Source organism: Grampus griseus (genome assembly GCF_964374135.1).
Source record: "Grampus griseus genome assembly, chromosome: 9".
Classification (NCBI taxonomy): Eukaryota; Metazoa; Chordata; class Mammalia; order Artiodactyla; family Delphinidae; genus Grampus; species Grampus griseus.
The window spans coordinates 58,908,442-58,925,976 of record NC_139003.1 but is presented as its reverse complement, the minus strand read 5'-3'; the positions used below and the strand labels follow the sequence as shown (position 1 = coordinate 58,925,976).

The window sequence follows — 17,535 nt, the reverse complement described above, 5'->3', positions numbered from 1 at the left end:
AAAATTCTCATTGTCAACAAGAATTTTAAAAAAGCAAAAACCAAAAGCCTTGATTTCCAGTATTTTCAAAACAATATTTATATTTTCATTTTGCTCTTTTTATTAATATAAAGAAGGTTATGTTCAGGCACAGTCTTGCAAAAGTGACTAGTAATTTTAGGAGGTGTTGCTACCATTTCCTTTAAATTTTATGTGTGTTCAGATTATGAAGAGGAGAAAAGACCCTACCTAATGCTGTCAAGAGTATCAAGTGTAACCATTGTTCCCAGTATATCACCACAAAAGGTTATGATTAATTTGGGGTTTCAAATATATTTACAGTACAAAGCTCTGGGCAGAACACGTAAGGTACTAATTATATCATGAAACCTGGCTGGGAAGTGGGACATTGGTTTTTGCTCTCCTGCCTGAATCCTGAACTAGCTCTCTAGTCCCTAACACAACCTTGAGGAGAAAGGAGAGACCCCTGAAAATAACTGAACTGCCCCCTCACGCCCCCTCCCTGGCTCTGCAGGATAGAGAATCTGAAACAGAACTTCACATTGGTTTAGAGCACAGCTCTTCAAATTTTAGCAGCATCAGCATCTCGTAGAGGGTTAGTTACAACACAGATTACCAGGCCTCACTCCCAGAGTTTTTGATGCAAAGTTCTGGAGTGGGGCCCAGAGAGTTTGCATTTGTATTAAATCCCAGCTAATGCTGATCAAGGGGCCACACTTTGAGAACCCTTGGTTTAGAATTGTAGACAAGTGGTAGATCTCCCACTCCTGAATTTGTCAACCTGCTATGGTAAGTTGGGGACAGGTTGGGGACAGTTATGAATGTCAGAGTCAGGAGGTTTTTGAAGACCTAAGAGATTCATCAACGACAATTTTCCACAATTCCTAGCATTCTTGTAAAACTGAAATTAGACATCACCTGTGAAATGCGATGACATCCTCTGGAGTCAGGGCCCTGTCTCATCTCTCACAAGACCTGATCTAAACCTCCCCGCTCTCCCTGCCACATCTCACTTCCCATCAGAGGTAAAAGTGTCTCTGACTTCACCGGAAAATAGGGACCTTCTGTCATTCTCTGCTTCCCCCTCCGCTACCATTACCTAAATCTATCCATAAACCTTTTTTCTCCAGTCTTTCCGGTGCCCTGCCTTTTCTCCACACCCCAACCCTGCATGGGCACCTGATATCACCGTTCTCGATTTTTCAAACCATCCACTGTTGATCTATACATTTCAATGGCTCCTTCTCTTCAGGCCACAAACATGCTCAAGTCTCTCAAAAAGAATAATAACCAAATCCTTCCTCCGCCCAGCCTTCCCTGCTGGCCACCACTGGATGTCCTTCAGTTCACAGCCTAATGGCTGGAAGAGCAGTCTGTATTTTCGATGTCTACTGTCTTCCCTCCTCACTCTGCTGCCACCTACAATCTGTCCTCAAGGATCCACTGAAATTGCTCACTGAGCTCCACACCACCTTCCTCTTGCCTTTTTTTTCATTTTTTTTTCTTTTTTTTTTTTTTGCGGTACGCAGGCCTCTAGCTGTTGTGGCCTCTCCCGTTGCGGAGCACAGGCCCCGGACGTGCAGGCTCAGTGGCCATGCTCACGGGCCCAGCCGCTCCACGGCATGTGGGATCCTCCCAGACCGGGGCACGAACCCACGTCCCCTGCATGGGCAGGCGGACTCTCAACCACTGCGCCACCAGGGAAGCCCCCTCTTGCCTTTTTGATCTGGGTACTCCTCCTCATGCTGCAGCATCATCAGCTCCAAGGTTACACCCTTGTCATCTTCCATCCACAGTCTATTCATAATTTTCTCCCTTGGAGTAAATGACTAACTATATGCTGATCACTGTCATAGCTGTAGTTTTAACTCCACTCTTGCCCCTGAGCTGCTGTTTTTGCAATTACCTTTGAGAAAGTTTCAGCTAATTTTCTACCCCAACTGAAGCCTGCTTCTCCTCCTCTATTTCCTGTCTCAGTCACTGGCGCCACCGTTCTTTCACTCAGATGCCAAAGGCAGAAACATCAGGATCGTCACTGACTCCCCTGTCAAGTCAGTTGGTCATTACGTGTGCTTGATTTTCTCTCTCAGACTCGTGTTCTCCTGCACAGGCTCACTGTTTCTGCCACTGCCAACATCATGGCTCTCACCGGGATGATCTAACTAGCCTTGTAACTGGATTTCCCGTCTCTAGGCTTAGTATGCTGGTGTGGAAAAGGACATGTTAGGGGGTCACACAAACCTAGGTTCGAATCCCAGTTTCCCCACTTTCTCACTGAGCACAGCAGGCATGTTATTTAAGCTCTGCCTTTTTCCTCTATAAAATGGAATAATACTATCTCCTCATAACTTTACTGTGAGGACTTTGTGGACTAACGTATGTAACACTGTATGTAACATTTAGCACAATGCCTAGCACACACTATGACCTCAATAAATGTTGGTCCCTCCTCCTCGACCCCTCCGAATCACCTTCCATCGAAAACTCCCTAAAATTAGATTTTGACTCATTCATAAAGTGAGGTGTCACTGTTTATAAAATAAAAATAAATCTACACAATCAAGTATACACTGATCTTCCCAGCCTCACTGCATGTCATCTCCTAACTGGATACCTGCTTTCAGCCGTTTAGGGGAAAACAGCTGCACATTCGTTGATCCGGCTCCCAGGAATGCAACCTGGTCCACGGTTTGCCAGGTAAACTACTCCAATGAAGCTTCTGTGGTTTAAAGATGAAACTTGGTGGGGGGAGGGCAATGTAATGTGTTTTAATCCCCTCTCCCTTCATGCTATCCTCACTAGAATGTGCAAAATTAGCATCCTGTTTGGAATTCATTTTTTCCATCTTTCCTCCTCATTCTGGTGGTCTCTCTCATAGCATTTTCTAGAAATCTCTATTAGTACTTATTTCACCTGAACCAACCACTCACTGCTCCCCCTCTTTTCCAGATGTTTCCACCATGCCCTCCGTGTCTCATTCCGTAGTAAAGTCATGTGCCTGCATTCTCAGCCTTCTCACTGAAAACTCCCTTGACTGCCTGTCTCAAACCCATCACCTCCCGTGCCGTTTCCTCAAGTAGAAGCTGTTCATCACGGCGTATTCTATTTCACAACAGTGAGACAGACAGTCAGCTTCTTACTTGCTCTCCAGGGCTGTTTCATGGCTCTTCAGCCCTCCAGGAAAAAGTCCTGCTTCTTTTAAGCTCAGGCCACTTGTCTGTACCACCTTTTACCTCTTTTGATCTCTCTTCCTAATTCACTGAAGACTTTAGCACCTGGGTCACCATCTTCTTCTCTATTCTTATCTTGCCATTATTATCCTGGCCCACTTCAAAGCACACAGCATACTAGAACCCTGACCTTTTATTTCCGTGACTACCTCATCTCCAGAGAACTACAACTTCACTGGACTTCAGCTACAGACATGACCACACCCTGGACCCTTTTTTTTTTTAATCACTTGGAATTATTTCAGTTGTGAAATGTTAAATCCAAACATCCCATTTTCTAACAATTTACTAATTCTAACAATTTCTAAAAATTTACTATTTCTCTTACCCAATTACTATCTTCATAATGTTCTTTGATCTTATAGGGCCTTCCAACCCCCCTAATCCCTTTACTTTCTTTTTTTTTAAAAATTTATTTATTTTTGGCTGTGTTGGGTCTTTGTTGCTGTGCGTGGGCTTTCTCTAGTTGCGGCGAGCAGGGGCTACTGTTCGCTGCGGTGCGTGGGCTTCTCATTGCGGTGCCTTCTCTTGTTGCGGAGCACGGGCTCTAGGCACGTGGGCTTCAGTAGTTGTGGCGCACGGGCTTAGTTGCTCCGCGGCATGTGGGATCTTCCCGGACCAGGGCTTGAACCCATGTCTCCTGCATTGGCAGGCGGATTCTTAACCACTGCACCACCAGGGAAGTACTACTTTCTTTCTCTTTTCATTTCCTTCCTGCTCCAGCTTAGAATCCTTGGTCTAACATCAAACACTGTCTTGCCCACGTCTCCAAATCCTATATTCTGTTGTCCTTCCATCATATTATGGCAAAGCTCCAGCCCAGGGTCCAACTAACTGTCCATCTCATCCCTGTCCATATTTGTGCTGCCAAGCTCTCTCAGAGGAAGTCAGCCCTGAAGACTGATGCCACTACAACATCCTGGTCTCCAACCCAACGGGGTCCTCCACACTGCCCGAGTCCATCTTTGTTTCCCTCATCAGCCCTTTCTGTTCTCTTCTGTGACCAACTGAAACCTGCTCCCTTCAGCACCTCCCTTCTGCTCCCTTCAGCACTTCCCACTCAGCAGAACACTTCATCTCCTACCTCACTGAGAAAACAGAATCAATCGAGAGTTCTCTCTGCTTTCATCCACCAAACCTACACACCTATGTATATTTGCCCCCATCCTTTCCTGTTCCCCTGTTACACCAGAAAAAGGTGTCACTGCTCAAATGTAAAACTCACCCCCTGCCTATGCTATGCATCCCATTCACTCCAACATTTTTGGGATCCTCTCTCTGCCTTATGCTTACAGGTTTTTTTCTACTCTTTTTCTTTACTGGCTCTTCCACAACAGCAATATCCTCAAGAGTCTCTACAGTCTTAAAAAAAAAAAAAAAAGGAAAGAATAGAAAGAAGAAGAAAAACCCTCTCTCCACTTTCCATCTTCCTCTCCCTGTAGCCAAGCTTCTGGATTTTTCTTCAGCACTTCCTGTTTTCCTCTCACTCCTTACCTCCTTAATCTGTGTTCCACTCTCAATGCACTCCAATGGGACTGTACTTGCCATGGGCACCAGTCGAGTTGCTAAATACAAGGGACATGTGACAGTCTCGATGCTACTTCTCTCAAGTATTTGTTACTGTTGATCACTCCCTCCTCTTTTGCCTTCTTAGTTTTATTATAGAAAATTTCAAACATATTTAGAAATAGAATATCCAACTTCAATATTTATCAATACATGGTTCATCCTATTCACCTACAACCACAAGCTCTCCCCTTCCCAAACGATTATTGTGAAGCAAATCCCTGACATCATGTAACTTCTTCTGTAAATATTTCTGTGTACCTCCTTCAAGGTCAAACCACTTAAAATGATCACAATATCATTATGACACCTACAATAATAATTCATCTCTATCAACAAATATTCAGTCAATATTCACATTTCCCTAAAAGCCTTCTAATTTTTTAATGGAATGTTTGCTTGAATCAAGATCTTACACAGGATCCATATTGTGAGACTGGTTGAAATGTCTCAAGTTTTGTTTTGTTCTATTTTGTTTGGGCATATAGCTTCCACCTCTATTTCTTTCTTTTTCCTTGAAAAAAATTTTTTGGTTTTGTTGCTGAAATGAGATCAGTTGTCTTACAGATTTCCCCAGTCTGGATTTGGCTGATTGCATCCCTGTGGTATTATTTAACATTTTGCATCTGTATCTCCTATTGCCTCTAAATTCAGAGATCTGGTAGATTGATAAGATTCAGATTTGATCTGGGGGACAAGCCTACTTCAAAGGTGGTATTGTATACTTCCATAATTATGAAGGTGGTTTCTATTTTTAAGACGTTATCAGCAATAACCATTGCTTAGATCATTAGTGGTTGCAAAATGATAATATTCAAATCCTATCATTTCTTCTTCCCATAATAGCTGGAATATGTCTATAAAGAAAAACTACTCCCATCAACTACTTAGTAACCCTGCAACACAAATCACAGAAAAGACAGAACAAATCTTTGACTCTTTCAGAATGACTGATTCTTTGCTTTAGTTATTAGTGCTTTGTTTTGTTTTTTAAAATAAATTATTTATTTTTGGCTGCATTGGGTCTTCGTTGTTGGGTCTTTGTTGCTGCACGCAGGCTTTCTCTAGTTGCAGTGAGCAGGGGCTACTCTTTGTTGTGGTGCGTGGGCTTCTCATTGCAGTGGCTTCTTTTGTTGCAGAGGTCGGGCTCTAGGCACGCAGGCTCAGTAGTTGTGGCTCACAGGCTCTAGAGCGCAGCCTCAGTAGTTGTGGTGCATGGGCTTAGTTGCTCCACGGCAAGTGGGATCTTCCCGGACCAGGGCTTGAACCCCATGTTCCCTGCATTTGCAGGCGGATTCTCAACCACTGCGCCACCAGGGAAGTCCCTAGTTATTAGTTTTTAAAATAATCAGTTGGTCTCCCTGATATTCTCCAAAGATGACCAATGAGGTTTTATTTTTCTTTTTTCAGTATCATTATGAACTCAATCTATTACTTATAGACAGTAAAAGCTTATTCAGCTTGGCTTCCAAACTCTTTGACAAGAAATTCATAGCGTTTGCTAGCTTCCTTGTTTTCTATTATGATGAAATATTCCAAGCTCATTTTCTACATTTCCTGCTCCAGATCTAGAATCAGTAATTTCTTCCAGGATCTCTGGTTTCTTTTAGTGGAACTGGTATTTAGAAAGCACAATCTGGACCCCAGAAGAGTAAATGCCATTGGATTGGTCATTTGTTTCTAAACCTTTTTGGTAGATAGAGCTGTGAATATGTATTCTTTTGGATTTAGAGGTAACACACACCATGAGTTCTTACTGATAAGTCCAACTCAAATTTAGGATTATGACAGAGTTTTTACCTACTTTGTGTATTTGCATCTCCTTTCAACCCTGCTGTTAATATGAATTCTCAATGACATCAACTCTCACAAACATCGATATCAAGATACAAATGCAACAGTATAAGAGACAGTAACAATATGACCATCAGCAATATGAGTACTAGAAGTAGTTAAAGATTTTTGAGGGGAGTCCTTTTTATCCGGAAAATATATCTCGTTTGGAATGTATAGTCAAAAATGCAGGGTTTTGAAGTCATTTAGAATTGTCCCACACTGTAAGGTTCTGCATCCAATCTGAGCTGCACCTAAGCTGATTTCATGTTACTTCAATGAAAAAGAACCAATTGTAAAACTTATTTTGTTTTATAACTATGTAAAATATTTACATAGTTCTCAAACCAAACTGCCAAGGTATATTCAAAGAAGAATGGCTGTTCATTTCAGCCTCCAGTCTCTCTCTAAGTAATCATTTTTGTGTGTGTGTGGTTCATCTTTCCAACTTTTAAAAATGTATATGTAGATATTTAATTTAGGGAAGGAGGCAAGATAGCAGAATAGAAGGACTTGAGCTCAACTCCTCTCACGAAAACACCAAAATCACAGTTGACTGAACAGCCATCAACAAAAAAGACTTGCACCTACCAAAAAAGATATTCTACACATAAAGCCAAGGAAGAAGCCACAGTGAAATACTAGGAGGGGTGCTTTCACAGTATAATCAAATCTCATACCTGCCAGGTGGGCAATCCACAAACTGGAAAATAATTATATGGCAGAGGTTCTCCCACAGGAGTGAGAGTTCTGAGCCCCATGTCAGGCTCCCCAGCCTGGGGGTCTGGCATCGGGAGGAGGAGCCCCCAGAGCATTTGGCTTTGAAGGCCGGCAGAGCTTGAGTGCAGGAGCTCCACAGGACTGGGGGAAACAGACACTCCACTCTTGGAAGGCACACACAAGGTTTCATGTGCACTGGGACCCAGGACAAAGTAGTGCCTTCGTAAGAGCCTGGGCCAGACCTACCTGCGGGTCTTAGAGGGTCTACTGGGGAGGCGGGGATCAGCTGTGGCTCACTGGGGGGGCAATGACACTGGTGGTGGAGGCCCCAGGGAAAATTCATCTGCGTGAGCTCTCTCGGGGGTCACCATTTTGGCACCATGACCTGTCCCCACCCAGCAGCCTGCAGGCTCCAGCGTAGGGATGCCTCAGGCTAAACAACCAACAGAGTGAATACACAGCTCCATCCATCAGCAGACAGGCTGCCTAAAGTTGTCCTGAGCCAAAAGCCACCTAAAAACACACCCCTTGACATGGCCCTGCCCCTGTCACCAGAGTGACAAGACCCAGCTCCACCTACCAGTGAGTAGGCACCAGGCCTTCCCACCAGGAAGCCTGCACAAGCCCCTGGACCAATCTCACCCACCAGGGGGCAGACACCAGAAGCAAGAAGAACTAAAACCCTGCAGCCTGAGGAACAGAGACCACAAACACAAAAGGTTAGGCACAATGAGACGGCAGAGAAATATGTTCCAGATGAATGAACAAGATAAAGAAGAACAACTAAATGAAGTGGAGATAGGCAACTACCTGAAAAAGAATTCAGAGTAATGATAGTAAAGATGATCCAAGATCTTGGAAAAAGAATGGAGGCACAGGCTGAGAGAATACAAGAAATGTTTAATAAAGAGCTGGAAGCTTTAAAGAACAAACAGAGATACAATAACCAAAATGAAAAATACACTAGAAGGAATCAATAGCAGAATAAATGAGGCAGAAGAACAAATAAGTGAGCTGGAAGACAGATCGGTGGAAAACACTGCTGCAAAACAGAATAAAGAAAAAAGACTTAAAAGAAATGAAGAAAGTCTAAGAGACCTCGGGGGCAACATTAGATGCACCAATATTTGCATTATAGGGGGCCCGAAAGGAGAGGAGAGAAAAGACCCGAGAAAATATTTGGAGAGATAATACCTGAAAACTTCCCTAACATGGAAAAGGAAACAGTCACCCAAGTCCAAAAAGTGCAGAGAGTCCCAGACAGGATAAACGCAAGGAGGAACACACTGAGACAAACAGTAATCAAACTGACAGAAACTAAAGGCAAAGAAAAAATATTAAAAGCAACAAGGGAAAAGCGACAAATAATATACTAGGGACCTCCCATAAGGTTATTAGCTGATTTCTCTGTAGGCCAGAAGGGAGGGGCACAATATATTTAAAGTGATGAAAGGGAGCTTCCCTGGCGGTGCAGTGGTTAAGAATTTGCCTGCTAATGCACGGGACATGGGTTTGAGCCCTCATCCGGGAAGATCCCACATGCCGCGGAGCAACTAAGCCCATGCGCCACAACTACTGAGCCTGCATGCCACAACTACTGAAGCCTGCTTGCCTAGAGCCCATGCTCCGCAACAGGAGAAGCCACTGCAATGAGAAGCCTGCGCACCACAACGAAGGGTAGCCCCCGCTCGCTGAAACTAGAGAAAGCCTGCGTGCAGCAACGACGACCCAATGCAGCCAAAAATAAATGAATTAAAAAAAATAAAGTGATGAAAGAGAAAAACCTACAAGCAAGAATACTCTACCCATCAAAGCTCTCACTCAGATTTAACAGAGAAATCAACAGCTTCACAGACAAGCAAAAGCTAACAGAATTCAGCACAACCAGACCAGCTTTGGAACAGATGCTAAAAGAATTTCTCTAGGCAGAAAAGAAAAGGCCATAACTAGAAACAAGAAAATTATGAACAGGAAAGCTCACCGGTAAGGGCAAATATACAGTAAAAGTAGGAAATCATCCACAAACAAATATGATATCAAAACCAGCAATCATGAGAAGAGAAAACAAATGTGGGATATTGAAAATGCATTTGAAATTAAGAAACCAGCTACTTAAAACAAACTTGTATATACACAGACTGCTATATCAAAACCTCATGGTAACCACAAACCAAAAATCTACAATAGATACACACACATGAAAAAAGAAAAAGCAATCCAAACACAACAATAGTCATCAAATCACAAAAGAGAACAAAAGAGGAAGGGAAGAAAAAAGACCTACAAAAACAAATCCAAAACAATTAACAAAATGGCAATAAGAACATACATATCGATAATTACCTTAAACATAAACGAATAAGTTCTCCAACCAAAATACATAGACTGGCTGAATGGATACAAAAACAAGACCCATATATATGCTGTCTATAAGAGACTCACTTCAGATCTAGGGACACATAGAGAGTGAAAGTGAGGGGATGGAAAAAGGTATTCCATGCAAATGAAAATCAAAAGAAAGCTAGAGTAGCAATACTCATATTAGACAAAATAGACTTTAAAATAAAGACTGTTACAAGAGACAAAGAAGGACACTACATAATGATCGAGTGATCAATCCAAGAAGAAGATATAACAATTGTAAATTGTAAATACATATGCACCCAACATAAGACCACCTCAATACATAAGCCAAATGCTAACAGCCATAAAAGGGAAAATCGAGAGTAAGACAATAATACTGGGGGACTTTAACTCCCCACTTACATCAATGGACAGATCATCCAGACACAAAATCAATAAGGAAACACAGGCCTTAAATGACGCATTAGACCAGATGGACTAATGGATATTTATAGAGCATTCCATGCAAAAGCAGAATACACATTCTTCCAAGTGCACGTGGAATATTCTCTAGGATAGATCAAATGCTGGGCCATAAAGAAAGCCTTGATAAATTTAAGAAAACTGAAATCATATCAAGCATCTTTTCTGACTGCAATGCTATGAGATTAGAAATCAACTACAAGAAAAAAAACTGTGAAAACCATAAACACGTGTAGGCTAAACAATATGCTACTAAACAACCAATGGATCACTGAAGAAATCAAAGAGGAAATTTTTAAAAATACCTAGAGACAAATGACAATGAAAACACAACAATCCAAAACTTATGGGATGTGGCAAAAGCAATTCTCAAAAGGGAAGTTTATAGCAATACAATCTTACCTCAGGAAACAAGAAAAATCCCAAATAAACAATCTAACCTTACACCTAAAGCAACTAGAAAAAGAAGAATAAGCAAAACCCAAAGTTAGAAGAAGGAAAGAAATCATAAACATCAGAGCAGAAACAAATTAAATAGAGACAAAGAAAACAACAGAAAAGATCAGTGAAACTAAAAGCTGGTTCTTTGAAGAGATAAACAAAATTGACAAACCTTTAGCCAGAATCATCAAGAAAAAAAGAGGGCTCAAATCAATAACATTAGAAATAAAAAAGGAGAAGTTACAGCTGACATCACAGAAATACAAAGGATCATAAAAGACTACTACAAGCAACTATATGCCAATAAAATGTACAACCTAGAAAAAATGGGCAAATTCTTAGAAAGATACAATCTCCCAAACTGAACCAAGAATAGAAAGTATGAATAGACCAATCACAAGCACTGAAATTGAAACAGTGATTAAAAAACTCCCAACAACCAAAACTCCAGGACCAGATGGCTTCACAGGTGAATTCTACCAAACATTTAGAGAAGAGTTAACACCTATACTTCTGAAACTATTCCAAAATATTGCAGGGGAAGGAACACTCCCAAACTCATTCTATGAGGTATCACCCTGATACCAAAACCAGACAAAGATATCACAAAAAAAGAGACTTATATGCCAATATCACTAATGAACATAGATGCAAAAATCCTCAACAAAATATTACTAGCAAACCAAATCCAACAATACATTAAAAGGATCATACACCATAATCAAGTGGGATTTATCCCAGGGGTGCAAGGATTTTTCAATATCTGCAAATCAGTGTGATGCACCACATTAACAAACTGAAGAATAAAAACCATATGATCATCTCAATAGAAGCAGAAAATGGTTTTGACAAAATTCAGCACCCATTTACGATAAAAAGTCTCCAGAAAGTGGGCATAGAGAGAACCTACCTCAACATAATAAAGGCCATATATGACAAAACCCACAGGTAACATCATACTCAATGGTGAAAAGCTGAAAGCATTTCCTCTAAGATCAGGAACAAGACAAGAATGTTCACTCTTACCACTTTTATTCAACATAGCTTTGGAAGTCCTCTAATCACAGCAATCAGAGAAGAAAAAGTAATAAAAGAAATCCAAGTTTGAAAAGAAGTAAAACTGTCACCGTTTGCAGATGACATGATACTTATACAGAAAATCCTAAAGATGCTACCAGAGAACTACTAGAGCTCATAAACAAACTTGGTAAAGTTGCAGGATACAAAATTAATACACGGAAATCTCTTGCATTTCTATACACTAACAACAAAAGATCAGAAAGAGAAATTAAGGAAACAATCCCATTTACCACTGCAACAAAAAGAATAAAATACCTAGGAATAAACCTACCTAAGGAGGCAAAAGACCTGTACTTTGAAAACTATAAGACGCTGATGAAAGAAACTGAAGACGATACAAACAGATGGAAAGTTATACCAAGTTCTTGGACGGGAAGACTCAATATTGTCAAAATGACTATACTATCCAAGGCAATCTATAGATTCAACGCAATCCCTATTAAATTACCAATGGCATTTTTCATAGAACTAGAACAAAACTTTTTAAATTTGTACGGAAACCCGTAAGACCCTGAATAGGCAAAGCAATCCTGAGAAAGAAAAACGGAGCTAGAGGAATCAGGCTCTCTGACTTCAGATTATACTACAAAGCTACAGCCATCAAAGCAGTATGGTACTGGTACAAAAACAGATATACAGATAAGTGGAACAGGATAGAAAGCCTAGAAATAAACCCATGCAACTATGGTCAATTAATCTACGACAAAGGAGGCAAGAAAATACAATGGAGAAAAGACAGTCTCTTCAATAAGTGGTGCTGGGAAAACTGGACAGCTACGTGCAAAAGAATGAAATTAGCACACTCCCTAATACTGTACACAAAAATAAACACAAAATGGATTAAAGACCTAAATGTAAGACCAGACACTATAAAACTCTTAGAGGAAAACACAGGCAGAACACTCTGACATAAATCTCAGCAATATCTTTCTGGATCCACCTCCTAATGAAAATAAAAACAAAAATAAACAAATGGGACCTAATGAAACTTAAAAGCTTTTGCATAGCAAAGGAAACCATAAACAAAACAAAAAGATAACCCACAGAATGGGAGAAAATATTTGCAAACGAAGTGACCAACAAGGGATTAATCTCCAAAATATACAAATAGCTCATGCAGCTCAATATCAAAAAAAAAAAAAAAAAACCAATCAACGCAATCAAGAAGTGGGCAGAAGGTCAAAATAGACATTTCTCCAAAGAAGACATACAGATGCCCAAAAACCACATGAAAAGATGCTCAACTTTGCTAATTATCAGAGAAATGCAAATCAAAACTACAATGAGGTATCACCTCACACCGGTCAGAATGGCCATCATCAAAGTCTACAGACAATAAATGCTGGTGAGGATGTGGAGAAAAGGGAACCCTCCTACACTGTTGGTGGGAATATAAACCGGTACAACCATTATGGAGGCTCCTTAAAAAACAAAAACTAGAATTACCATATGATCTAGCAATCCCACTCATGGGCATATATCCAGAGAAAACCATAATTCAAATAGAAACATGCACCCCAATGTTCACTGCAGCACTATTTACAGCAGCGAAGACATGGAGGCAGTCTAAATGTCCATCAACAGAAGAATGGATAAAGAAGATGTGGTACATATATATACAATGGAATATTAGCCACAAAAAAGAGTGAAATAATGCCGTTTGCAGCAACATAGGTGGACCTAGAGATTATTATACTAAGTGAAGTCAGAGAAATACAAATATCATATGATATCACTTATGTGGAATCTAAAAAATGATACAAATGAACTTATTTACAAAACAGAAACAGACTCACAGAGTTCAAAAACAAATTTATGGTTACCAAAGGGGAAAGGTCGGGGGAAGGATAAATCAGGAGATTGGGATTAATGTGTACACACTACTTTATATAAAATAATCAACAAGGACCTACTGTATAGCCCAGCTCAATATTCTGTAATAACCCATATGGGAAAAGAATCTGAAAATGAACTGAATCACTTTGCTGTATACCTGAAACTAACAAAACATTGTAAATCAACTATAAAATAAAAATTAAATTTAAAAAATATATAAGTAAATATTAAATGGTGACAACATACTATTTATGTTTCTCATTTAAAAATATAGTGACCTCTATATTCTAGAGATCACTTCATAATAAGCATATGGACATCTTCATTTCTTTTCTACATCTGAATAGTACTCCTTCATGTGGATGTATCATACTTTTCATTTGTCCAGTGTCCTATTGATGGACTTTTGGGGTTTTTCCAATGTTTTGCTGTTCAAGGTAGTCTTTGAACAAATATCCCTCTGCATAAGTCTTTTTCTTATTTATCGCTAGTACATCTTTAGCATAGAATCCTAGAAGCGGGAATTGCTGTCAATGAGCAAATATGCATTCATCATTTTTAGATATTGCCAAATTCCCCTCCATTAGCGTTGTATCATTTGCATTTCCAATGACAATGTATTAGAATGGTTGTTTTCTTTCGGTCTCCTCACAGAGTATGTTATCTTTTGGATTTGTGTCAGTCTCATAGTTGAGGTTTCTCAGCTTGGTTTGAGTTTGAATTTCTAAGTGTGGTTGTTTTTCATACAGTTAACAGCCAATTCTGTCATCTTGACACAGTCCTCTCCATTAATACCCAGGAAGCCCTATACGCAAACAATTCTAATTTTTTCCTATTTCTTGGGTTGTTACTTTTTAATCTTTTTTTTCTACCTCCATTTCTCCTGTTTATTTCCTAAATATTTCTCTTTCTCTGCATTGTGTTTTAGCATTTCTTTTAAAGTCCACTCCTTGGACTTAATAAACGTTCTGATTGCAACTATGAGCAGCCCAAAGCGCTCCCTCTGCTTCTGTCCCAATTATCAAACTGCGTAGTGAAGGCTGTGAATTGTGCCTCCCAGCCACCTTAAATACGACCCGTACATCACTCCTCAGCAACATACACCTCCTTGGGTGTCCTCCACCGCAATGAATGCCACTACAGATCTCCAGTTGCCCCAGTCTTAAACCTGGGTTTCTTCCTGCTGACTCCCTCTCTCACCTTCCTTGTATCAAATCAGTCACCAGTTTCTGTGGCTTTTACCTCATAAATGATTCTCAAATCCATCTACGTCTCTCCATTCCAAACTACTGACCTAAGCCACTGTCATTTCTTCCCTGGACTCCTGCACCTTCCTTCCAGGTGGCTTTTTCTAGTTTTTCTTGCTCCCAAACATGGTCAGAATTACTTGTGAAAGCACAAATAGGATGGTGCCATTTACTAGCTTAAAAACCATCAAAAACTCAAAAATAACTCCAAACCAAGAAACCCAAGTCCCAAGTCCTGTATTTCCATAGGTACAGATGTATGTGAGTAAGTACTGCAATGCTCTGGACACTCAACACTAAACTGATAGCAGAGGGGTACCTGGGATGGAAGGCAATGAAGGCGATGTCAGGGGCAGGCTTAGTATTGGTGAAGGAGGACTTGTTTTATCATTATTTGCATTGTTTGAATTTTTACAATTAGAGTGTTCTCCAGTATTACTTATATATGTTAAAATAGATAAAACGGACTGAGAAAGTGAGGCTTAACTAGCTCTGAGGCAGGTCGGGTTCACCAGAAGGTTGTACAAATTCCTAATGCCAGGTCTCCTGGAAGAGACTAAAGGTTCCCTACAACTACTCCCAAGAGACAAAAGTGTCCTCTTCCCCTATGTATTTCCTGGGAATGTAAATCAAGGTTTTCTTACCTTTGTGGTCCACAGTTTGACGGTCCAGTCGAACGACGACGTGACAAACAGGTGTGAAAAGTCGATTGGGCCCACTGCCATGTGGCAGTTAATTCCTGTCACTGGCCCTTGGTGGCCTTCGAAGACTTCCCCAATACCTGCTTTGCTGCACAAAGACCACACAAGAGCAGAGTTTCAGTGACCTTCGCAAAGCACTGATTACTTTACAAAAACCAGGCTTGTTTCTGCGTGATTACTTCTCCATGATTTAGCACAGCCATAAACCGTCAGACATGAAACCACTTTCAGTTACCCTGAGAGAAATAAATGCTAAACTACTCTTAGTGACTAAAAAGACAATATGGGGTGATACCATCTTTTTAATCTTCAGAAGTTAATATCAAATTTTTATCATTTAATCCTTCTTCAGGAGTGCCTCAAAGCCCATCACTGTGGTTGCAGCTGCTTTGATGCAAAACACATACAGCTGGTCCTCTATAACCGCAGACGCGGAGCCCGCGATATGGAAGTCTGACTGTATTGTGCCGTTTTATAGAAGGGACTTGAGCATCCTCGGATTTTGGTACCTGCAAGGGCTTCTGGAACCAATTCCTCGTGGATTCGGATACCAGGGGACGACTGTACACTCAGATCTCAAAGCTTTCATATTTATAATAAGATGATTCTACTCTCGTGGTGACTTTGACACAACTCCCATTTTAACTCCTTTCAGGGAGCCTATTGGCTATAAAACTCCATATATCCTTGAATACATGCATTTACCCTTTTGAGAAAAAGTTCTTAAACTAAGCTGACATACCTGAAAATGTAAAACTTTGTGGAAACCCTTGTCACCACAAAATAATAGGCAAAATAACTTAAATGTCATATGGAGAAAATGTTTTCACTGAAAGCAGAAGAGTAATTTACAAATCCGCTAAATGTAAATTTCGTAAGGGCTGGTGCCTTGTTTAGCATGCAGTAAGTGCTCAATAAACATTTGTTGAACAAAACAGCAAAGAGGCAAACTTACGCCTTTTTCCCCAACAGGAGCACATTTGAGAAATGGCGATACAGTTTGAAAGTTATCCACAGACATATGTCGTTTATTTAACTAAGCTGGGATTGTTCCCAGCCCCTATTATCCCACAATAGTCTGCACACAATCACACCCAATTAGAAAATATACCAAAATGCTGTATTTTAAAAATTCACGTGCACAAGGTTATAAATATGACAAATACAGAGGGATTGTGGAATCCATATATTATGTCACAAAGAGTGAGAATGCATTAAGTTATTAAAGAATGTAGGCTTCTGGAGCACCAGTAAACGTCAGTGTGCTAAGGAAAATTTGAAATCATGAGCCAAGTGCTGCAGCATGTGTTCCATGTAACAGGCACTCAAAAATTATGCCTGGTCAAACTGCTAACAGCAGTTCCACACGTGATCATTTACATTTGTCCTAGAGAACATGAGGAACTGATCTTTGAAGTGGCCCCTGGTGAGACTCCATTTGCTCTTAACAGCATCCTGAAAGGGTTTATAGGGTGCAAAATAAAGAACTTATTTAATTTATGGAAGTGGATTTGCACCTTTTCCATGTTAGGTGAAACACAGAAATTTCGCACCTCTCCCCTGTAGCCCTATGTGACCCACTTAAGATCACTATGAAGCCCAATGCCTACGACTTTACAACTCTATTGAGATCTGTATTTTATATTTCAGATAGATGGACCAATGTAAAAAGCAAAATCAAGCTCACTGTAAAATGATTTGTGGTTTGTACCTTAGGTACCCTTCCTTTGAACCACAGTGCATCTTCTGATTGTGTTCGAAAAGGACAATAGCCACAGAACAAAAATATTCACCATGTAAATGGTTATTCACATTAGAGAAAATTTTTTAAAATCTGAAAGTTATCAATGAACATGTTCTATAGCCCTCACAGATAATTAAAGCCTTGGGTTAAGTCAACTGAACCTGTGCCCTGTCGATTCTAAAAAGTATGTAGATAAACCTGTGAGTCTGTCTGGCCCACTGTTGCTCTCTGTGCCTCTCTCATGCCACTTACGACATTCTACCCGTCTTGCAGATGTTTGTGTGCTTACCTTTCCCACCATCATCAGTTTC

At 40.4% G+C, this 17,535-nt stretch overlaps 1 protein-coding gene across 2 annotated transcripts in view; it reads right to left on the bottom strand.

The window, feature by feature from the left end:
- The window catches only part of DYNC1I1 (dynein cytoplasmic 1 intermediate chain 1), a 337,047-nt gene that overhangs the window by 57,947 nt on the left and 261,565 nt on the right, over positions 1-17,535 (bottom strand). For both annotated transcript variants that reach the window (XM_082661450.1, XM_082661449.1), the window contains one exon: positions 15,424-15,568. In XM_082661450.1, the coding sequence (XP_082517576.1) occupies positions 15,424-15,568 (145 nt within the window). The remainder of the gene's footprint in view (positions 1-15,423; positions 15,569-17,535) is intronic.